The sequence below is a fragment of the Salmo salar genome, chromosome ssa26 (assembly GCF_905237065.1).
Source record: "Salmo salar chromosome ssa26, Ssal_v3.1, whole genome shotgun sequence".
NCBI lineage: Eukaryota > Metazoa > Chordata > Actinopteri > Salmoniformes > Salmonidae > Salmo > Salmo salar.
Window position 1 is genome coordinate 1318776 of NC_059467.1, and position 20993 is coordinate 1339768.

The 20993-nt window shown below is 40.9% G+C and overlaps 1 protein-coding gene across 13 annotated transcripts in view; it reads left to right on the plus strand.

Moving 5' to 3' along the window:
- Positions 1–20993, plus strand: part of LOC106587004 (far upstream element-binding protein 3) — a 102388-nt gene that overhangs the window by 47951 nt on the left and 33444 nt on the right. For all 13 annotated transcript variants that reach the window (XM_045709057.1, XM_014174792.2, XM_045709055.1 and 10 more), the window contains 2 exons: positions 20416–20514; positions 20805–20909. In XM_045709057.1, coding sequence (XP_045565013.1) covers positions 20416–20514; positions 20805–20909 — 204 coding nt within the window. The remainder of the gene's footprint in view (positions 1–20415; positions 20515–20804; positions 20910–20993) is intronic.

The following is a 20993-nucleotide window of genomic DNA, read 5'->3' on the forward strand; positions in this document are numbered from 1 at the left end:
TGCCCAACTCGGAGAGTTGAACGTTTCGGGTAGCCTTCCACAAGTTTCCCACAATAAGTTGGGTGAATTTTGGCCCATTCCTCGGGACAGAGCTGGTGTAACTGAGTCAGGTTTGTAGGACTCCTCGCTCGCACACACTTTTTCAGTTCTGATGACATATTTTCTATAGGATTGAGGTCAGGGCTTTGTGATATCCACTCCAATACCTTTGTTGTCCTTAAGCCATTTTGTCACAACTTTGGAAGTATGCTCGGGGTCATTGTCCATTTGGAAGACCCATTTGCGACCACGCTTTAACTTCCTGACTGATATCTTGAGATGTTGCTTCAATATATTCACATAATTTTCCTACCTCATGATGCCATCTATTTTGTGAAGTGCACCAGTCCCTCCTGCAGCAAAGCACCCCCACAACATGATGCTGCCACACCTGTGCTTCACGGTTGGGATGGTGTTCTTCGGCTTGCAAGCCTCCCCCTTTTTCCTCCAAACATAACGATGGTCATTATGGCCAAACAGTTGTATTTTTGTGTCTTCAGACCAGAGGACATTTCTCCAGAAAGTACGATCTTTGTCCCCATGTGCAGTTGCAAACCGTAGTATTGGCTTTTAATGGCGGTTTTGGAGCAGTAGCTTCTTCCTTGCTGAGCGGCCTTTCAGGTTATGTCGATATTGAACTCGTTTTACTGTGGATATAGATACTTTTGTACCTGTTTCCTCCAGCATCTTCACAAAGTACTTTCATCTCTAGGAGTCCGAACACAACTCCTTCCTGAGCGGTATGACGGCTGTGTGGTCCCATGGTGTTTATACTTGCGTACTATTGTTTGTACAGATGGACGTTGTACCTTCAGGTGTTTGGAAATTGCTCCCAAGGATGAACCAGACTTGTGGTCTACAATTTTTTTTCCACTCTCTGTGGAATGTTGTCCCTCTCCTGTTCAATGGCTGTGCGAAGTTCCTGGATATTGGCAGGAACTGGAACACGCTGTCATACTTGTCATTTCAGAGCATCCTAAACATGCTCAATGGGTGATGTCTCGTGAGTATGCAGGCCATGGAAGAACTGGGACATTTTCAGCTTCCAGTATTTGTGTACAGATCCATGCGTGCATTATCATGCTGAAACATGAGGTGACGGCGGCGGATGAATAGCACGAAAATGGGTCTCAGGATCTCGTCACGGTATCTCTGTGCATTCAAATTGATATCAATAAATTGGAATTTGGTTCGTTGTTCGTAGCTTTTGCCTGTCCATACTGTAATCCCACTGCCACCATGGGGCACTCTGTTCACAATGTTGACATCAGCAAACCGGTCGCTCACACGACGCAAGCGGTTGTGAGGCCAGTTGGACATACTGCCACATTTTCTAAGACAACGTTAAAGGCAGCTTATGGTAGAGAAATGAACATTAAATTGTCTGGCAACTGCTCTGGCCGTCATTCCTGAAGAAATACTCACTAGTAGGGATGTAAAAACATTTGAGAGAAATAAGCATTTTGTGCTTATGGAACATTTCTGGCATGTTTTTTTCAGCTCATATACAATGGGACCAACATTTACATGTTGAGTTTATATTTTTGTTCAGTGTAGATATGAAGACTTAAGATATTAGTGTTTCAAGAAAGGAGTGTATATTTGGCCTGGCAAAGCGTCTTTTTTCTCTGACTGAATGGAAATTGATAATTTAGTTTTTTACTCCACTGATCTCGGCTGGTCTCGGGAAGAAAATAGAATCAAGACCGAGTACAAATGTATCTGACACCGAGACGAGACCAAGACACTCTGTCGTCTCAAGAACAGTCTCGTAACACTGCTTTCGACCATCTTGAAGGGCCTTTTTTCTATTCAAAACTTTGGAAGCCTTCAACTTTCCAGCTGAAACAATACGTTTCATAAAAATATTATATAAATATCCAGAAGCAAAAATATAAACCAATAATACATTATTTGATGAATTTGCTTTAGAAAGGGGCACAAGACAGGGATGTCTTCTCTCCCCACTCCTGTTTGCTTTGGCAATTGAACTGAGACAGGACCCAAACATAACAGGTATCAGTATTGGTAAACATGAATATAAACTACATTTATTTGCCAACGATCTCCTGATATACCTGACTAATATTGAAAACTTTCAGAATACTCAAAAATCTCAGGATATAAAATTTACATGGGAAAAAATTGAAATAATGGCAATAGGAAAAATAATATCTCATGGACCACAAAAATATCTAACACTTATGATGTTTAATAAGTGACAACAAACAACAAATATTTAAAGGTAACTTTATCCCATTACTCAACAGGATTAAAGCAGATCTAGTTAAATGAAGCAATCTTCCCATGAATCTTACTGTTAGAATAAACCTTTTCAGAATGACATGCATTCAAACGTTTTTATATTTATTCTCTGTAATATCAATTACCTCCACCAAAGACATTCTTTAACCTGTTAGGGCTAGGGGGCAGTATTGACACGGCTGGATAAAAAACATACCCGATTTAATCTGGTTACCACTCCTACCCAGTAACTAGAATATGCATATACTTATTACATATGGAAAGAAAACACCCTAAATTTTCTAAAACTGTTTGAATGGTGTCTGTGTATAACAGAACTCAAATGGCAGGTCAAAACCTGAGAGATTCCTTTACAGGAAGTGGCCTGTCTGACCATTTCTTGAACTTCTTTTCCATCTCTATCATTTACTAAGGATCTCTGCTCTAACGTGACACTTCCCACGTCGTCCATAGGCGCTCAGAGCCCGGGAAAAAACAGAATGTCGTCATTCCAGCCCCAGGCTGAAACACATTATCGCCTTTCTCAAGTGGCCGATCAAGGGACACTGGGCTTATGCGCGTGACCCGACCGCCCCCGCCTTTGGGATTTTTTCCTCTGTTTGCCGAAAAGGAGATTCCCTGTCGGAATATTATCGCTTTCTCACGAGAAAAATGGCGTAAAAATTGATTGTAAACAGCGGTTGACATGCTTCGAAGTACGGTAATGGAATATTTAGAATTTTATTGTCACGAATTGCGCCATGCGCGCGACACTTCTTTACTATTTCGGATAGTGTCTGGAACGCACGAGCAAAACGCCGCTATTCGGATATAACGATGGATTATTTTGGACCAAACCAACATTTGTTATTGAAGTAGCAGTCCTGGGTGTGCATTCTGACGAAGACAACAAAAGGTAATCAAACTTTTATAATAGTAAATATGATTATGGTGAGTGCTAAACTTGCCGGGTGTCTAAATAAGCGAGCCCGTGATGCCTGGGCTATGTACTTAGAATATTGCAAAATGTGCTTTCACCAAAAAGCTATTTTAAAATCGGACATATCGAGTGCATAGAGGAGGTCTGTATCTATAATTCTTAAAATAATTGTTATGCTTTTTGTGAACGTTTATCGTGAGTAATTTAGTAAAATGTTAGCGAATTCCCGGAAGTTTGCGGGGGTATGCTAGTTCTGAACGTCACATGCTAATGTAAAAAGCTGGTTTTTGATATAAATATGAACTTGATTGAACAAAACATGCATGTATTGTATAACATAATGTCCTAGGGTTGTCATCTGATGAAGATCATCAAAGGTGAGTGCTGCATTTAGCTGTCTTCTGGGTTTTGGTGACATTATATGCTGGCTTGAAAAATGGGTGTCTGATTATTTCTGGCTTGGTACTCTGCTGACATAATCTAATGTTTTGCTTTCGTTGTAAAGCCTTTTTGAAATCGGACAGTGTGGTTAGATTAACGAGAGTCTTGTCTTTAAATAGCTGTAAAATAGTCATATGTTTGAGAAATTGAAGTAATAGGATTTTTAAGGTTTTGTAAATCGCGCCACAGGCTGCCAGTGGCTGTTACGTAGGTGGGACGCAAGCGTCCCACCTAGCCCATAGAGGTTAAAAAAGTAAACTCTGCTATAACAGACTTTATGTGGGCAAGTTAAACTCATATAATAAATTAAGTTTTACATCTTCCTAAATTTCCGGACTTGGAATTGTATCAACTCGCCACCCAAGCTTTTACTTGCAATATATTGTTAAATGAACTAAAGAGGAACAATCAGTACATATTGAAGATGCGCATGCTAATCCTCTGAACCTTCAGTAAGTCTATTTTCAAATCAAATTGTATTGGTCACATACACATTTTTTTGTTGTTGATATGATTGCGGGTATAGTGAAATGCTTGTGTTCCTAGCTCCCACAGTGCAGTAGTATCTAACAATACACACAAATCTAAAAGTAAAAGAATTGAGTTCAGAAATATATAAGTATTAAGAGGAGCAATGATATTGACAAAAATACTGTAGAATAGAATACAGTATATACACATGAGATAAGTTAAGCAGTATGTAAACATTATTAAGGTAACTAATGTTCCATTATTAAAGTGGCCAGTGATTCTATGTTCATAAAGCAGCAGCCTCTTAACTTCTTACATCTAGGCGTTCCGCTAGCGGAACCCCAAGCCAACAGCCAATGGGATCGCATGGCGCGAAATACAAAAACAACTAAAATACCACAATTCAATTTTCTCAAACATACGACTATTTTACACCATTTGAAAGATAAACCTCTCCTGAATCCAACCGTGTTGTCCGATTTTCAAAAAGGCTTTACAGCGAAAGTAAAACATTAGATTATGTTAGGATCCCACCACAGCAACAAAAAAAAAAACACAGCCATTTTCCAAGCAAGGACAGCCATTTTCCAAGCAAGGGTAGCCGTCCAAAAGCACAAAACCAGCAAAAATTATGCACTAACCTTTGACGATCTTCATCAGATGACACTCCTAGGACATTATGTTAGACAATGCATACATTTTTTGTTCCATCAAGTTCATATTTATATCCCCAAAAACATTTTACATTGGCGCGTGACGTTCAGAAAATGTATTCACCCGGTGAATGTCCGGTGAATGGGCACCATAATTTACAGAAATAGTCATCATAAACCTGGACAAAATATATAACAATTAATTAAAGAAGTATAGATGAACTATTCATTTATGCAACCGCTTTGTCAGATTTCAAAATAACTTTACAGAGAAAGCACATTGTTCAATATTCTGAGTACTGAGCCCCAAGTTATTCAGTTAGCCAGCCGTCCAGCCACGGCATCCACAAAACGCTGAAATATGTTAAAAATATTATCTTACCTTTGCTGATGTTCGGCTGAATGCACTCGGAAGGTCTCCCACTTCCACAAGAAATGTTCATTTGTTCGATAAAGTCCATAATTTATGTCGAAATAAATCCTTTTTGATGACGCGTCCAGATCACCATTCCAAAATGCATCTATCCACCGTCGACGAAAAGTTATAAAGTTCCCTCAGCGTTTGTAGAAACATGTCAAACCATGTTCACAATCAATCTTTAGGGTGTTTTTAACGTAGAATTTCGATAATATTCCAACCGGACAATAGCAGATTCTTTACAGAAGAAAAATAAAAATGGCTAGCCCTACGTGAGTGCGCACGAGGTAAGTCAATGACACCAGGTCGACCACTTACTGTTCCGGGTATTATTCAATCAAATTGCATTGTAGAAGCCTCAAACAAGGTTCTAATGACTGTTGACATCTAGTGGAAGCCTTACGAAGTGCAATATGACATCACAGACACTGTAGTTTAGATAGAACATAATTTGAAATGACAACAACCATATGAGGTCAAACTTCCTGGTTGGATTTTTCTCAGGTTTTTGCCTGCCATATGAGTTCTGTTATACTCACAGACGTCATTCAAACAGTTTTAGAAACGTCATAGTGTTTTCTATCCAAATCTACTAATACTATGCATATCCTACCTTCTGAGTAGGAGGCAGTTTAATTTGGGTACGTTTTTCATCCGGCCGTGAAAATACTGCCCCCTATACTCAACAGGTTAAGGTGCAGGGTTGAGTAACCGGGTGGTAGCATGCTAGTGATGTTTTTTTAACAGTCTGATGGCCTTGAGACAGAAGCTGTTTTTCAGTCCCTCTGTCCCAGCTTTGATGCACCTGTACTGCCATCACCTTCTGGATGATAGTGGGTTGAAGAGGCAGCGGCTCAGGTGGATGTTATTCTTGATGATCTTTTTGGCCTTCCTGTGACATCGGGTGTTGTAGGTGTCCTGGAGGGCAGGCAGTGTGCCCACGGTGATGCAGACCGCACCACCCTCTGGAGAGATCTGCGGTTGCAAGCGATGCAGTTGCCATGCAGTGATACAGCCCGATAGGATGCGCATCTGTAAAAGTTTGTGCGGGTCTTAGGGGCCAAGCCGAATTTCTGCAGCCACCTGTCTGTGTGGGTGGACCATTTCAGATTGTCAGTGATGTGTACACCAAGGAACTTGAAGCTTTCCACCTTCTCCACTTCGGTCCTGTCGATGTGCTCCCTCTGCTGTTTCCTGAAGTTACATTTACATTTTAGTCATTTAAGCAGACGCTCTTATCCAGAGCGACTTACAGTAGTGAATGCATACATTTCATACATTGTTTTTCCGTACTGGTCCCCCGTGGGAATCAAACCCACAACCCTGGCGTTGCAAACACCATGCTCTACCAACTGAGCTACACGGGAAGTCCACGATCATCTCCTTTATTTTGTTGACGTTGAAGGAGGGGTTATTTTCCTGGCACCATTCCGCCAGGGCCCTCATCTCCTCCCTGTAGGCTGTATCGTCATTGTTTGTAATCAGGTCGTCTGATTGTGTCGTCTGCAATCTTGATAATTGTGTTGGAGGCGTGCGTCATTGGTGAACAGGGAGTACAGGAGGGGGAATGAGCATGCATGCTTGTGTGCCCCCTGTGTTGAGGATCAGCGAACTGGAGGTGTTGTTTCCTACCTTCACCACCTGGGAGTGGCACATCAGGAAGTCCAGGACCCAATTGCACAGACCCAGGGCCCCGAGCTTAATGATGAGCTTGGAGGGTACTATGGTGTTGAATGCTGAGCTATAGTCAATGAACAGCATTCGTATGTAGGTATTCCTCTTGTACAGATGGGATACAGCAGTGTGCATTGCGATGGCCATTGCATCGTCTGTGGATCTATTGGGGCGGTAAGCAAATTGGAGTGGGTCTAGGGTGTTTATTTTTTTTATTTTACCTTTATTTAACTAGGCAAGTCAGTTAAGAACAAATTCTTATTTTCAATGATGGCCTAGGAACAGTGGGTTAAGGTGATATGATCCTTAACTAGCCTCAAACGCTTCATGATGACAAGTGAGTGCTACGGGGGGATAGTCATTTTATTTTTATTTCACCTTTATTAAACTATGCAAGTCAGTTAATCTTACATCTAGACGTTCCGCTAGCGGAACACCACTCCAATATCCAATGATAGGGCGTGGCGCGAAATACAAACTCCTCGAAAATCCGAAAACTTCCATTTTTCAAACATATGACTATTTTACACCATTTTAACCTCTATGGGCAAGGCGGGACGAATTCGTCCCACCTACGTAACAGCCACCTGAATTCAGTGGCGCGATTTTTGAATCGTTTGAAATACTATTACTTAAATTTCTCAAACATATGACTATTTTACAGCTATTTAAAGACAAGACTCTCCTTAATCTAACCACACTGTCCGATTTCAAAAAGGCTTTACAACGAAAGCAAAACATTAGATTATGTCAGGAGAGTGCCCAGCCAGAAATAATCAGACACCCATTTTTCAAGCTAGCATATAATGTCACAAAAACCCAAACCACAGCTAAATGCAGCACTAACCTTTTATGATCTTCATCAGATGACACACCTAGGACATTATGTTATACAATACATGCATGTCTGTTCAATCAAGTTCATATTTATATCAAAAAACAGCTTTTTACATTAGCATGTGACGTTCAGAAAAAGCATACCCCCCGCAAACTTCCGGGGAATTTACTAACAGTTTGCTAAATTACTCACGATAAACGTTCACAAAAAGCATAACAATTATTTTAAGAATTATAGATACATTACTCCTCTATGCACTCTATGTCCGATTTTAAAATAGCTTTTCGGATGAAGCACATTTTGCAATATTCTAAGTACATAGCCCAGCCATCACGGCTAGCTATTTAGACATCCGGCAAGATTAGCCTTCACCAAAATCCTATTTCCTATAAGAAAAATGTTCTTACCTTTCCTGTTCTTCGTCAGAATGCACTCCCAGGACTTCTACTTCAATAACAAATGTAGGTTTGGTCCCAAATAATCCATCGTTATATCCAAATATCCTCTGTTTTGTTCGTGCGTTCTAGACACTATACGAATGGTAAATAACGGTCGTGCGCATGGCGTGACAAAAAATGTCTAAATATTCCATTACCGTACTTCGAAGCATGTCAACCGCTGTTTAAAACCAATTTTTATGCCATTTATCTCGTAGAAAAGCGATAATATTCCGACCGGGAATCTGCAATAAGCTAAACAGCCGAATGAAATTTCTCCACGGGGGCGAATCGTGCATGCGCCTCATTCAATGGTCCTCTGATTGGCCACTTGGATAAGGCGATAATCTGTTTCAGCCAGAGGCTGCCTCGTCATCGTTCAGGTTTTTCCCGGGTTCTGAGAGCCTATTGGAGCCCTGGGAATTGTCACGTTACAGCTAAGATCCTTACTCTTCAATAAACAGATGCAAAGACGCACGACTCCTTGTCAGACAGGCCACTTCCTGCATGAAACCTTGTCAGGTTTTTGCCTGCCATAGGAGTTCTGTTATACTCACAGACACCATTCAAACAGTTTTAGAAACTTTAGGGTGTTTTCTATCCAAACCTGAACAATAATATGCATATTCTAGCTTCTGAGTTGGTGTAGGAGGCAGTTAAAAATGGGCACATATTTTTTCCAAAATTCTCAATACTGCCCCCTAGCCCAAACAGGTTAAAGACAAGACTCTCCTTTATCTAACCACACTGTCCGATTTCAAAAAGGCTTTACAACGAAAGCAAAACATTAGATTATGTCAGCAGAGTACCCAGCCAGAAATAATCAGACACCCATTTTTCAAGCTAGCATATAATGTCACAAAAACCAAAACCACAGCTAAATGCAGCACTAACCTTTGATGATCTTCATCAGATGACAGTCCTAGGACATTATGTTATACAATACATGCATGTTTTGTTCAATCAAGTACATATTTATATCAAAAACCAGCTTTTTTACATTAGCATGTGACGTTCAGAACTAGCATACCCACCGAACACTTCCGGTGAATTTACTAAATTACTCACGATAAACGTTCACAAAAAACATAACAATTATTTTAAGAATTATAGATACAGAACTCCTTTATGCAATCGCGGTGTCCGATTTTAAAATAGCTTTTCGGTGAAAGCACATTTTGCAATATTCTGAGTGGATAGCTCGCCATCACGGGCTAGCTAATTTGACACCCACCAAGTTTGGTACTCACCAAACTCAGATTTACTATAAGAAAAATTGGATTACCTTTGCTGTTCTTCGTCAGAATGCACTCTCAGGACTTCTACTTCAACAACAAATGTTGGTTTGGTTCCAAATAATCCATAGTTATATCCAAATAGCTGCATTTTGTTTGTGCGTTCAAGACACTATCCGAAGGGTAACGAAGGGTGACGCGCGGAAGCGTATCGTGACAAAAAAATTCAAAATATTCCATTACCGTACTTCGAAGCATGTCAAACGCTGATTAAAATCAATTTTTTTGCGATTTTTCTCGTAAAAAAGCGATAATATTCCGACCGGGAGTCGTTGTTTTCGTTCAAAGACTGAAAAAGTAAAATGGACTCTTCACGTGCATGCGCGCACCCGTCTCATTGTTCTCAGATCGACCACTTACCAAATGCGCTACTGTTTTTCAGCCAGTAACTGCAGAGTCATCATTCAACGTTCTGGCGCCTTCTGAGAGCCTATGGGAGCCTTAGAAAGTGTCACGTTACAGCAGAGATCCTCTGTTTTGGATAGAGATGACAAAGAAGGCCAAGAAATGGCCAGACAGGGTACTTCCTGTACAGAATCTTCTCAGGTTTTGGCCTGCCATTTGAGTTCTGTTATACTCACAGACACCATTCAAACAGTTTTAGAAACCTTGGAGTGTTTTATATCCAAAGCTTCTAATTATATGCATATTCTGGGCAGGAGTAATAACCAGATTAAATCGGGTACGTTTTTTATCTGGCCGTGAAAATACTGCCCCCTATCCATAACAAGTTAAGAACAAATTCTAATTTAAAATGACATCCTACCAAAAGGCCTCCTGCGGGGATGGGGGCTGGGCTAAAAATAATAATATAGGACAAAACAGACATCACGATTAGAAACAACACTACATGAAGAGAGAACTAAGACAACAACATAGCAAGCCAGCAACACATGACAACACAGCGTGGTAGCAGCATGGTAGCAACACATGGCATCAACATGGTAGCAACACAACATGGTACAAACATTATTCGACAGACAACAGCACAAAGGGCAAGAAGGTAGAGAACAACAATACATCACGCAACGTAGCCACAACTGTCAGTGTGTCCATGAGTCTTTGAATTAAGAGATTAAGATAAAACTGTCCAGTTTGAGTGTTTTGTTGCAGCTCGTTCCAGTCGCTAGCTGCAGCGAACTGAAAAGACGTGCGACCCAGGGATGTGTGTGCTTTGGGGACCTTTAACTTTTTAGTGATAGTGATCGAAAATTCAGGATGAATGACGTGCCCAAATTAAACTCCCTGCTAGTCTGTGCCAGAAGGTAGGATATGCATATTATTAGTAGATTTGGATAGAAAACACTCTGAAGTTTCTAAAACTGTTTGAATGATGTCTGTGAGTATAACAGAACTCATATGGCAGGCAAAACCTGTGAAAAATCCAACCAGGAAGTGGGAAATCTGATGCTTGTAGTCTTTTCAAGTCATTGCCTATCTAACACACAGTGACTTAGGGTTCATTTTGCACTTCCTAAGGCTTCCACTAGATGTCAACAGTCTTTAGAACCTTGTTCCAGGCTTTTGCAGTGAACAGAGAGCGAACAAGAAGGCCTTGAAGTTGGTGACTCAGAAAATGACATGAGTTCAGTGGCGTGTGTTCACGTGAGAGGTAGCTGTGTTCCATAACGTTTTTGAAGACATTGGAATCGTCCGGTTGGAATATTATGGAAGATTTATGTTAAAAAGGCCCTAAAGATTGATGCTATACATCGTTTGACATGTTTCTACGAACGTAAATATAACTTTTTTTGACTTTTTGTCGTGAAATTTTCATCGCGCTTCCTACATTTGGAGTAGCTTACTGAACGCGCTAACAACAAGGAGGTATTTGGACATAATGATGGACTTTATCGAACAAAACAACATTTATTGTGGACCTGTGATTCCTGAGAGTACATTCTGATGAAGATCATCAAAGGTAAGTGAATATTTATAGTGCTATTTATGATTTTAGATGACTCCAAAATGGCGGGTGTCTGTATTGCCTGCTGTTGTTTTCTGAGCGCTGTACTCAGATTGCAAAGTGTGCTTTCCCCGTGAAGCTTTTTTGAAATCTGTCACAGCGGTTGCATTAAGATGTTTATCTATAATTCTTTAAATAACAATTTAATATTTTATCAAAGTTTATGATGAGTATTTTTGTAAATTTTTGTGCTCATTCACCGGAAGTTTTGGAGGCAAAATATTTTCTGAACATCACGCGCCAATGTAAAATAGGGTTTTTGGATATAAATATGAACTTTATCGAACAAAAGATACATGTACAGTGGGGGGAAAAAAGTATTTGATCCCCTGCTGATTTTGTACGTTTGCCCACTTACAAAGAAATGATCAGTCTATAATTTTAATAGTAGGTTTATTTGAACAGTGAGAGACAGAATAACAACAAAAAAATCCAGAAAAACGCATGTAAACATTTTTTTTAAATGATTTGCATTTTAATGAGGGAAATAAGTATTTGACCCCTCTGCAAAACATGAAATAGTACTTGGTGGCAAAACCCTTGTTGGCAATCACAGATGTCAGGCATTTCTTGTAGTTGGTCACCAGGTTTGCACACATCTCAGGAGGGATTTTGTCCCACTCCTCTTTGCAGATCTTCTCCAAGTCATTAAGGTTTCGTGGCTGACATTTGGCAACTCGAGCCTTCAGCTCCCTCCACAGATTTTCTATGGGATTAAGGTCTGGAGACTGGCTAGGCCACTTAATGTGCTTCTTCTTGAGCCACTCCTTTGTTGCCTTGGCCGTGTGTTTTGGTCATTGTCATGCTGGAATACCCATCCATGACCCATTTTCAATGCCCTGGCTGAGGGAAGGAGGTTCTCACCCAAGATTTGACGGTACATGGCCCCGTCCATCGTCCCTTTGATGCGGTGAAGTTGTCCTGTCCCCTTAGCAGAAAAACACCCCCAAAGCATAATGTTTCCACCTCCATGTTTGACGGTGGAGATGGTGTTCTTGGGGTCATAGGCAGCCTTCCTCCTCCTCCAAACACGGCGAGTTGAGTTGATGTCAAAGAGCTCCATTTTGGTCTCATCTGACCACAACACTTTCACCAGTTGTCCTCTGAGTCATTCAGATGTTCTTTGGCAGACTTCAGATGGGCATGTATATGTATTCTTGAGCAGGGGGACCTTGCGGGCGCTGCAGGATTTCAGTCCTTCACGGCGTAGTGTGTTACCAATTGTTTTCTTGGTGACTATGGTCCCAGCTGCCTTGAGATCATTGACAAGATCCTCCCGTGTAGTTCTGGGCTGATTCCTCACCGTTCTCATGATCATTGCTACTCCACGAGGTGAGATCTTGCGTGGAGCCCCAGCCTAGGGATATTGGCAGTTCTTTTGTGTTTCTTCCATTTGCGAATAATTGCAACAAATGTGGTCACCTTTTCACCAAGCTGCTTGGCGATGGTCTTGTAGCCCATTCCAGCATTGTGTAGGTCTACAATGTTGTCCCTGACATCCTTGGAGAGCTCTTTGGTCTTGGCCATGGTGGAGAGTTTGGAATCTGATTGATTGATTGATTACTTCTGTGGACAGGTGTCTTTTATACAGGTAACGAGCTGAGATTAGGAGCAATCTCAGCTCGTTACCTGTATAAAAGACATCTGGGAGCCAGAAATCTTTCTGATTGAGAGGGGGTCAAATACTTATTTCCCTCATTAAAATGCAAATTCATTTCTAACATTTTGGACATGCGTTTTACTGGATATTTTTGTTGTTATTCTGTCTCTCACTGTTCAAATAAACCTACCATTAAAATTATAGACTGATCCTTTCTTTGTCAGTGGGCAAATTTTCAAAATCAGCAGGGGATCAAATACTTTTTTCCCCCACTATATTGTGTAACATTGAGTCCTAGGAGTGTCATCTGATGAAGATCGTCAAAGGTTAGTGCTTACTTTTAGCTGTATTTCTGGTTTTTGTGACGCCTCTCCTGCTTGGAAAATGGCTGTGTGGTTTTTCTTGTTTAGGCTCTGTCCTAACATAATCTAACTTTACGCTTTCGCCGTAAAGCCTTTTTGAAATCGGACAATGTGGTTGGATTAAGGAGAAGTGTATCTTTTAAAATGGTGTAAAATAGTTGTATGTTTGAGAAATTTGAATTATGAGATTTTGTTGTTTTGAATTTGCCGCCCTGATATTTCACTGGCTGTTGATAGTGTGTACCGCGGGTACACGTAGCCCAGAGAAGTTAACAGAACTTGACTGGCAGAACGGGTGTTGGATGAGGGCTGTAGTAGATATCTCAGATAGGGGGGAGTGAGGCCTAAGAGGGTTTTATAAATAAGCATCAACCAGTGGGTCTTGCGATGGGTGTATAGAGATGACCAGTTTACAGAGGAGTATAGAGTGCAGTGATGTGTTCTTTAAGGAGCATTGGTGGCAAATCTGATGTCCGAATGGTTTAGAACATCTAACCGCTCTCGAGAGCAACCTTATCTGCCGATCAATAAATTACGTCTCCGTAATCTAGCATGAGTAGGATGGTCATCTGAACCAGGGTTAGTTTGGCAGCTGGGGTGAAAGAGGAGCATTTACAATAGAGGAAACCAAGTCTAGATTTAGCTGTAGCCTGCAGCTTTGATATGTGCTGAGAAAAGGACAGTGTACCATCTAGCCATACTCCCAAGTACTTTAATGAGGTGACTACCTCCTGTGGGGAGAGGGGCGTTCTTTCCAAACCACATGACCTTTGTTTTGGAGGGGTTCAGAACAAGGTTAAGCGCAGAGAAAGCTTGTTGGACACTAAGAACGCTTTGTTGTAGAGCGTTTAACACAAATTCCCGGGGAGGGGCCAGCTGAGTGTACGGCTGTGTCATCTGCATATAAATGGATTAGAGAGCTTCCTACTGCCTGAGCTATGTTGTTGATGTAAATTGAGAATAGCGTGGGGCCTAGGATCGAGTCTTTGGGTATTCCCTTTGGTGACAGCAGATGTTCTGACTTTATACACTGCATTCTTTGAGAGGGGTAGTTAGCAAACCAGGCCAAAGACCCCTTAGAGACACCAATACTCCTTAGCCAGCCCACAAGAATGGAATAGTCTACCGTATCAAAAGCTGTAAAAAGAAATGTAGAATAATACTTTAGTTCAGTTGCCTTTGCTTTCTTGGGTACAGGAACAATGTTGGGACATCATGAAGCAAGTGGGGACAGTAGACTGGGATAGGGAGAGATTGAATATGTCCATAAACACTCCAGCCAGCTGGTCTGCACATGCTCTGAGGATGCGGCTAGGGATGCAGTCTGTGCCGGCAGACTTGTGAGGGTTAACACGCTTAAATGTCTTACTCACACGTCGGCCACGGAGAACGAGAGCCCACAGTCTTCGTGAGCGAGCCACGTCGGTGGCACTGTGTTATCCTCAAAGTGGGCGAAGAAGGTGTTTAGCTTGTCCTGTAGCAAGACGTCGGTGTCCGTGACTGGTTTTCCCTTAGTAATCCGTGATTGTCTGTAGACCCTGCCACATATGTCTCGTGTCTGAGCCGTTGAATTGCAACTCCACTTTCTTTGTACTGACATTTTTCCTGTTTGAATGCCTTACGGAGGGAATAACTACACTGTTTGTATTCAACCATATTCCGAGTCACCTTGCCATGGTTAAATGCAGTGGTTCACCCTTTCAGTTTTGTGTGAATGCTGTCATATTTCCATGGTTTCTGGTTTGGGTAGGTTTTAATAGTCACAGTGGGAATAACAGTCACCGTGTCGCCCTGAGCTCGTGTATATGTATACGCCAATGTTATTCTCATAGGCTACCCGGAACATATCCCAGTCCATGTGATCAAAACAATCTTGGAGCATGGATTCCGATTAGTCAGACCAGCGTTGAAAAGACTTTAGCACGGGTACTTCCTGTTTGAGTTTTTGCCTATAGGAGGGAAGGAGCAAAATGGAGTCGCAATCTGATTTGCCGAAGGGAGGGCTGGGGAGGGCCTTGTAGGCATCTCGAAAGGAGGATTAGCAGGGGTCAGGTGTTTTTCCAGAACGAGTACTACAGTCAATGTGTTGACAGAACTTCAGTAGCGTTTTCCTCAAATTTGCTCTGTTAAATCCCCAGCTACAATAAATGCAGCCTCAGGATATGTGGTTTCCAGTTTGCAGAAAGTCCTGTGTAGTTCCTTGAGGGCCGTCGTGGTATCGGCTTGAGCGGGAATATACACGGCTGTGACTAACCGAGGAGAATTCTCTTGGGAGGTAATGCGGTCGGCATTTGATTGAGGTATTCTAGATTGGGTGAACAGAAGGACTTGAGTTTCTGTATGTTATCATGAAACATACACCATGCCTTTCTTCTTCCCGGAGAGTTCTTTTTTCCTGTCTGCATGATGTACTGAGAACCCAGCTGGCTGTATGGAGGCGACAGTATATCCCGAGTGAGCCATGATTCTATGAAACGGTATGTTACAGTCCCTGATGTCTCTCTGGACGGAGATCCTCGCCCTGAGCTCGTCTACTTTATTGTCCAGAGACTGAACATTAGCGAGTAATATACTCTGAAGCGGTGGATGGTGTGCACAACTCCTGAGTCGGACTAGAAGTCCACTCCGAATACCTCTTCTCCGCCAGCGGCATCTTGGAGCATCCTCTGGGATAAGTTCATTTGCCCTGGGGGGTAAGAACAAAGGATCCAATTTGGGAAAGTTGTAATGCTGGTGAGTTACCAGCACACACCAAAAAAATATCCTTAGCAAATTTGCTTAGGAGCTAGAAGCAGAGCTGCCATGTCTGTAGGCACCACCTTGCCATCGATTTTTGAAAAGATAAATCTAAGAACATTAACAACTTCATAGTTAAGAACGCTATAACAATATGGAAGAAAATGAAACGTATTCTACAAGAACCAATATTATTCCCTAAAAACACAACCCTATGAAACAATCCTTTGATAGCTTTTCAGAATTGGCCCACATGGAAAACTAAAGGCATAGAAACCGTAAATAACTTAGTAATAGGAAGTTCAATTATTTCCATCACAGATTTCAAAAGCAATTTTTGACTGACCAATGTAGACATTTTCCAATGCATGCAACTTAAACCCAGTATAAACCAATGTATAGAATGTATTATACAAGAAACAAAATTCACAAATTATACAGCACAATGGCAGTGTCATGTCTTAAGTGTAAAACTAACAAGGTCTCAATAATTCATGCCTTCTGGGAGTGCTATAAAGTCCAAAAGTCATGGGCAGACTTAGAAAGTTGGCTGTCAGAGGTTTTACAAAGAAAGATTAGAATTAAACTTACAATCAGCATATTTCAAGACATGGCATATGGGGGTGCGGTGAGATACCCAATGCGGTGGACCATACTTTTCTGTACTTAAAAGCTGGAAATCAAATTATCCTCCATCACTATGGCACTGGATGAATCAAATGTATATGTGTGCTACAGAGATAAATCTAACAGTTCGGTTTAAGGCCATATGGCATAGTGCTACAAGCAATGGAATGTTCCGGGGGATGAAGGATGAGTGTGGTTGTGAGACATACCTCAACTAACCTGACCCCTGCACATTGACTCAGTACCGGTACCCCCTGTATATAGCCTCATTGTTGTTATTTTATTGTTTAGTTAATATTTTCTTAACTCAATTTTCTTAAAACTGCATTGTTGGTTAAGGGCTTGTAAGTAACAACACCTGTTGTATTCGGCGCATGTGACAAATACAATTTTATTTTATTTGTATGGTTGCAGTGGGACTGAGCAGGTGTGATGTTGTTAGAAATGTGTTTGTCTGTTTATTGTGTTTATGTATAGTTGTTATTGTTTGAAAAATAATATAAATAAATAAGACACCAGGACTGAGCTTCTCAGTCCTTCAACGTAAAAAATTATCCCTGGGAGGACCATCCAACCCCCCAAGCAAGGGGCCTGGAATTGGTCAAACTCGCAGGTTTAATACATGTACAAAATTATCCTCTTTCCCTAAAAGCATGATGGTCATGACTTTCTTACATGAAAAGGAGGAACCTGTTGGGGCTACAGGTTAGCAATGAACCCCGAGTCGGGATTGCTAACAAGGCTGGAAATTCAAAACATCAAAAATCTAATAATTTCAATTTCTCAAACAATCAACTATTTTACACAATTTAAATGATAAACATCTCCTTAATCTAACCACATTGTTCGATTTTCAAAGAGGCTTTACAGCAAAAGCATAAAGTTAGATTATGTTAGGACAGTACATAGCCACAAAAGTACAAACATCCATTTTCAATTCAAGGTCAGGCGTCACCAAAAGCAGAAACCAGCTAGAATTATGCACTAACTTTTGTCAATCTCCATCAGATGACACTCCTAGGACATTATGTTATACAATACATGCATTTTTTGTTCCATCAAGTTCATATTTATATCCAAAGACAGCATTTTACAGTAGCGTGAAATTCAGATTTTTTTCTTCTCTGAAATGCTTCCGGTGAACATAACAAAATTACTATTCGAAAACATTGGTAAATTATAATATTGTCATTTAAAGAATAATATATTATCATCTCGTAATTGCTACCGAATGGCCAGATCTCAAAATAACTTTACTGGGAAATCACATTTTGCAATAAACGGGGTGCTATGCTAAGAACAACAGGCTATGCTATACAGTTAGCATCATCTAAAATCGATAATAACATTGTAAATATCCCCTTACCTTTGATTATCTCCATCAGAAGGCAGGGATCCCAGGTCCGGAAGGCATCCCAGGTCCGGAACAAATGTGGTTTCTTTTGACAAAGTTCATAATTTATGTCCAAATAACACCAAGTACTTAGCGTTCATTATGCTCCCACAAAACGTGGTGGGGGGAGTGTAAAATCACGCCGAAAAGCTAAAAAAACCTAGTAAATAATCTATTTATGTTTGTTCAAACATGTCAAATGTTGTTTAGCATTAATCTTTTGGTCCATTTTTAACGTTAAACATCAGTAATATTTTCACACAACCTATCCTATGTCTAGATAAACAATGATGACAAACTCACGTTTCTCAGATTTATGCGCAGGCGCAAAAAATGAAGTGATGACATGTCAACTTCCTTGGATTCTAATTTGCTCTCTGTTTATCATAGACGCTTCAAACAACTTTATAAAGATCGTTGACATCTAGTGGAAGCCGTAGGTGTTGCGAAATGAATCCTTTCTCACTATGGTATCTATAAAACAATGACACTAAATAGTACAGTCACAAAATTCACATTTTTTTTTAAATCTATTTTTCACAGGTTTTTGCCTGCAATATGAGTTTTGTTATACTTACAGACACCATTCAAACTGTTTTAGAAAATTCAGAGTGTTTTCTATCCGAATGTGTTAATAATATGCATATCCTAGCTTCTGAGTTGGTGTAGGAGGCAGTTAAAAATGGGCACATATTTTTTTCAAAATGTCTCAATACTGCCCCCGAGCCCCAACAGGCCCCAGACAATCGATCTGAGATTGATTTAAATTTCAGTCATGGGATTTTTGTTGTTGTTGCTTTAACCCCTGTGTGGGGTGCATTTTCCTGGCATGGTTTAGGTCTACTCAACTCCTTAGAAGGCAAGGTAAACGCCAATAAATACATGGCCATTCTGAGTGATCACCTGCAACCTATGGTGAATCTATTCTGATGGGAGTGGTCTCTTCCAACATAATGCCCCCATCCACAGAGTGGTCACTGAATGGTTTGATGAGCATGAAAACGATGTAAACCATATGCCACGGCCGTCTCTGTCACCAGATCTCAACCCAATTGAACACTTATGGGAGATTTTGGAGTGGCACCTGAGAGTGTTTTCCTTTAGCAACAAAACTATGGAATTTCTCATGGAAGAATGGTGTCGCATCCCTCCAATAGAGTTCCAGACACTTATAGAATATATGCCAAGGCACATTGAAGCTGTTCTGGCAGTTAGTGGTGGCCCAACACCCTATTAACTTCTTTGGGAAAGGGGGGCAGTATTGAGTAGCTTGGATGAAAAGTGTGCCCAAAGAAAAATGCCTGCTACTCAGGCCCAAAAGCTAGAATATGCATATAATTAGTAGATTTGGATAGAAAACACTCTGAAGTTTCTAAAACTGTTTGAATGATGTCTAGCGTCCCACATTTCCCAGAGAGGTTAAGACACTTGTTGCTGTTGCCTTTATTTTGGCAGTTCCCTGTACCATGTTCACCATTTTCGTTATCTCCCTCGTATGGATTAACACAAAGGTCACGAGGCTTGTTAGCACAGGATTTGTTTCTCCGTACTCTCCCTACTTACAGTGTCTCTCTGCCTCAGTGGTATTCACTAATATTTCTAAGGCAACCACTTTTGTGAAACTACCTCACTGGGTGCGAGTCGCCATACCCATCGGAGAAGGTGAGTTGGGGAGGTTACAAAGGCAAGTTGATTCATACATGATATCACATTCTCCTTTAAAAACGAACAATGTTAGTTTTACACCTAATTGTGGACAGCAGGCCTAATTAATGGAAAGTGGAAATTTCATGGAAACAAATTTTTTGAGATGACGATTAGGCTATCAAAGCAATATTTCTCAGGTTCATATTGGCTTCCCTAAGAAGAAGAGGTTTGATTCATTCAGTCAGGCAGATCTAAAAGCAGTAACCTATAGTCAGGGCTCCAGGCTAACCTTTTTCAACTTGCAAAGCTTATTGTTATAATTGAAAATGTTCTACCTGCAAGAGATGCCATTTGAACTATATTTAAAAAAGTGTTTTCTGTATGATATTTACTGCCCTAACATGTAGATTTGTTTTAAGATAGTATTAACATGGACCATCAAGCTCTTCAATTATCTATGTTAGGATACTTTGGGGTATCAGAAACAAATGTGTAAAAATTATTAAATTTTTAAGCTGGCCTTTTTGGCATTATCTCTATAACCACAGTTCTATGAACTAAGCGATGCGTTCAGCTGACTGAGAGGAAAACAACTTGCACAACACATTCATTCACTGTGTGTGCTCTTTCTTAGGAGAGAATAGGAGTGAAGATGATGATGATCCAGGACGGCCCCATGCCCACCGGGGCAGACAAACCCCTGAGAATCACTGGGGATCCCTACAAAGTCCAAGTGAGTGAAGGGTGGGTGGGGTGCGGCTTCAGTCGACAGCCACGGTGCACACAGAATTATTTGCAGAAATCCTCACTTTTCAATCCAACACAGACCCTCCTCTCTACATTCCAGTGAGGCTTTCTGTTGACAATTATTTAGACTATTTCTGATTTGTGATACAGATCATTTTGCACTTTGAAAAATGCATTAGGTGGTCAATCTTCACTCTTTGTAGATCCCGTTATGGCATCTCATTCACCTCTGGGATGTACCGTCACGTGAATCCCATTTTCTTCTCCCCTTCACAGCAAGCGCGGGAATTGGTGATAGAGATCATTCGCGACAAATACCAGGGAGACTTCCGCAGTGGCCGAAACGACTTTGCGTCAAGATTGGGTGGAAGTACTTTGGATGTAAGAATGCAATGTACAGGACGTCCAGTGAATGTAACAACCAATGACTATGGTGCCATTTTGAACACACCCTTGATGTTTGAG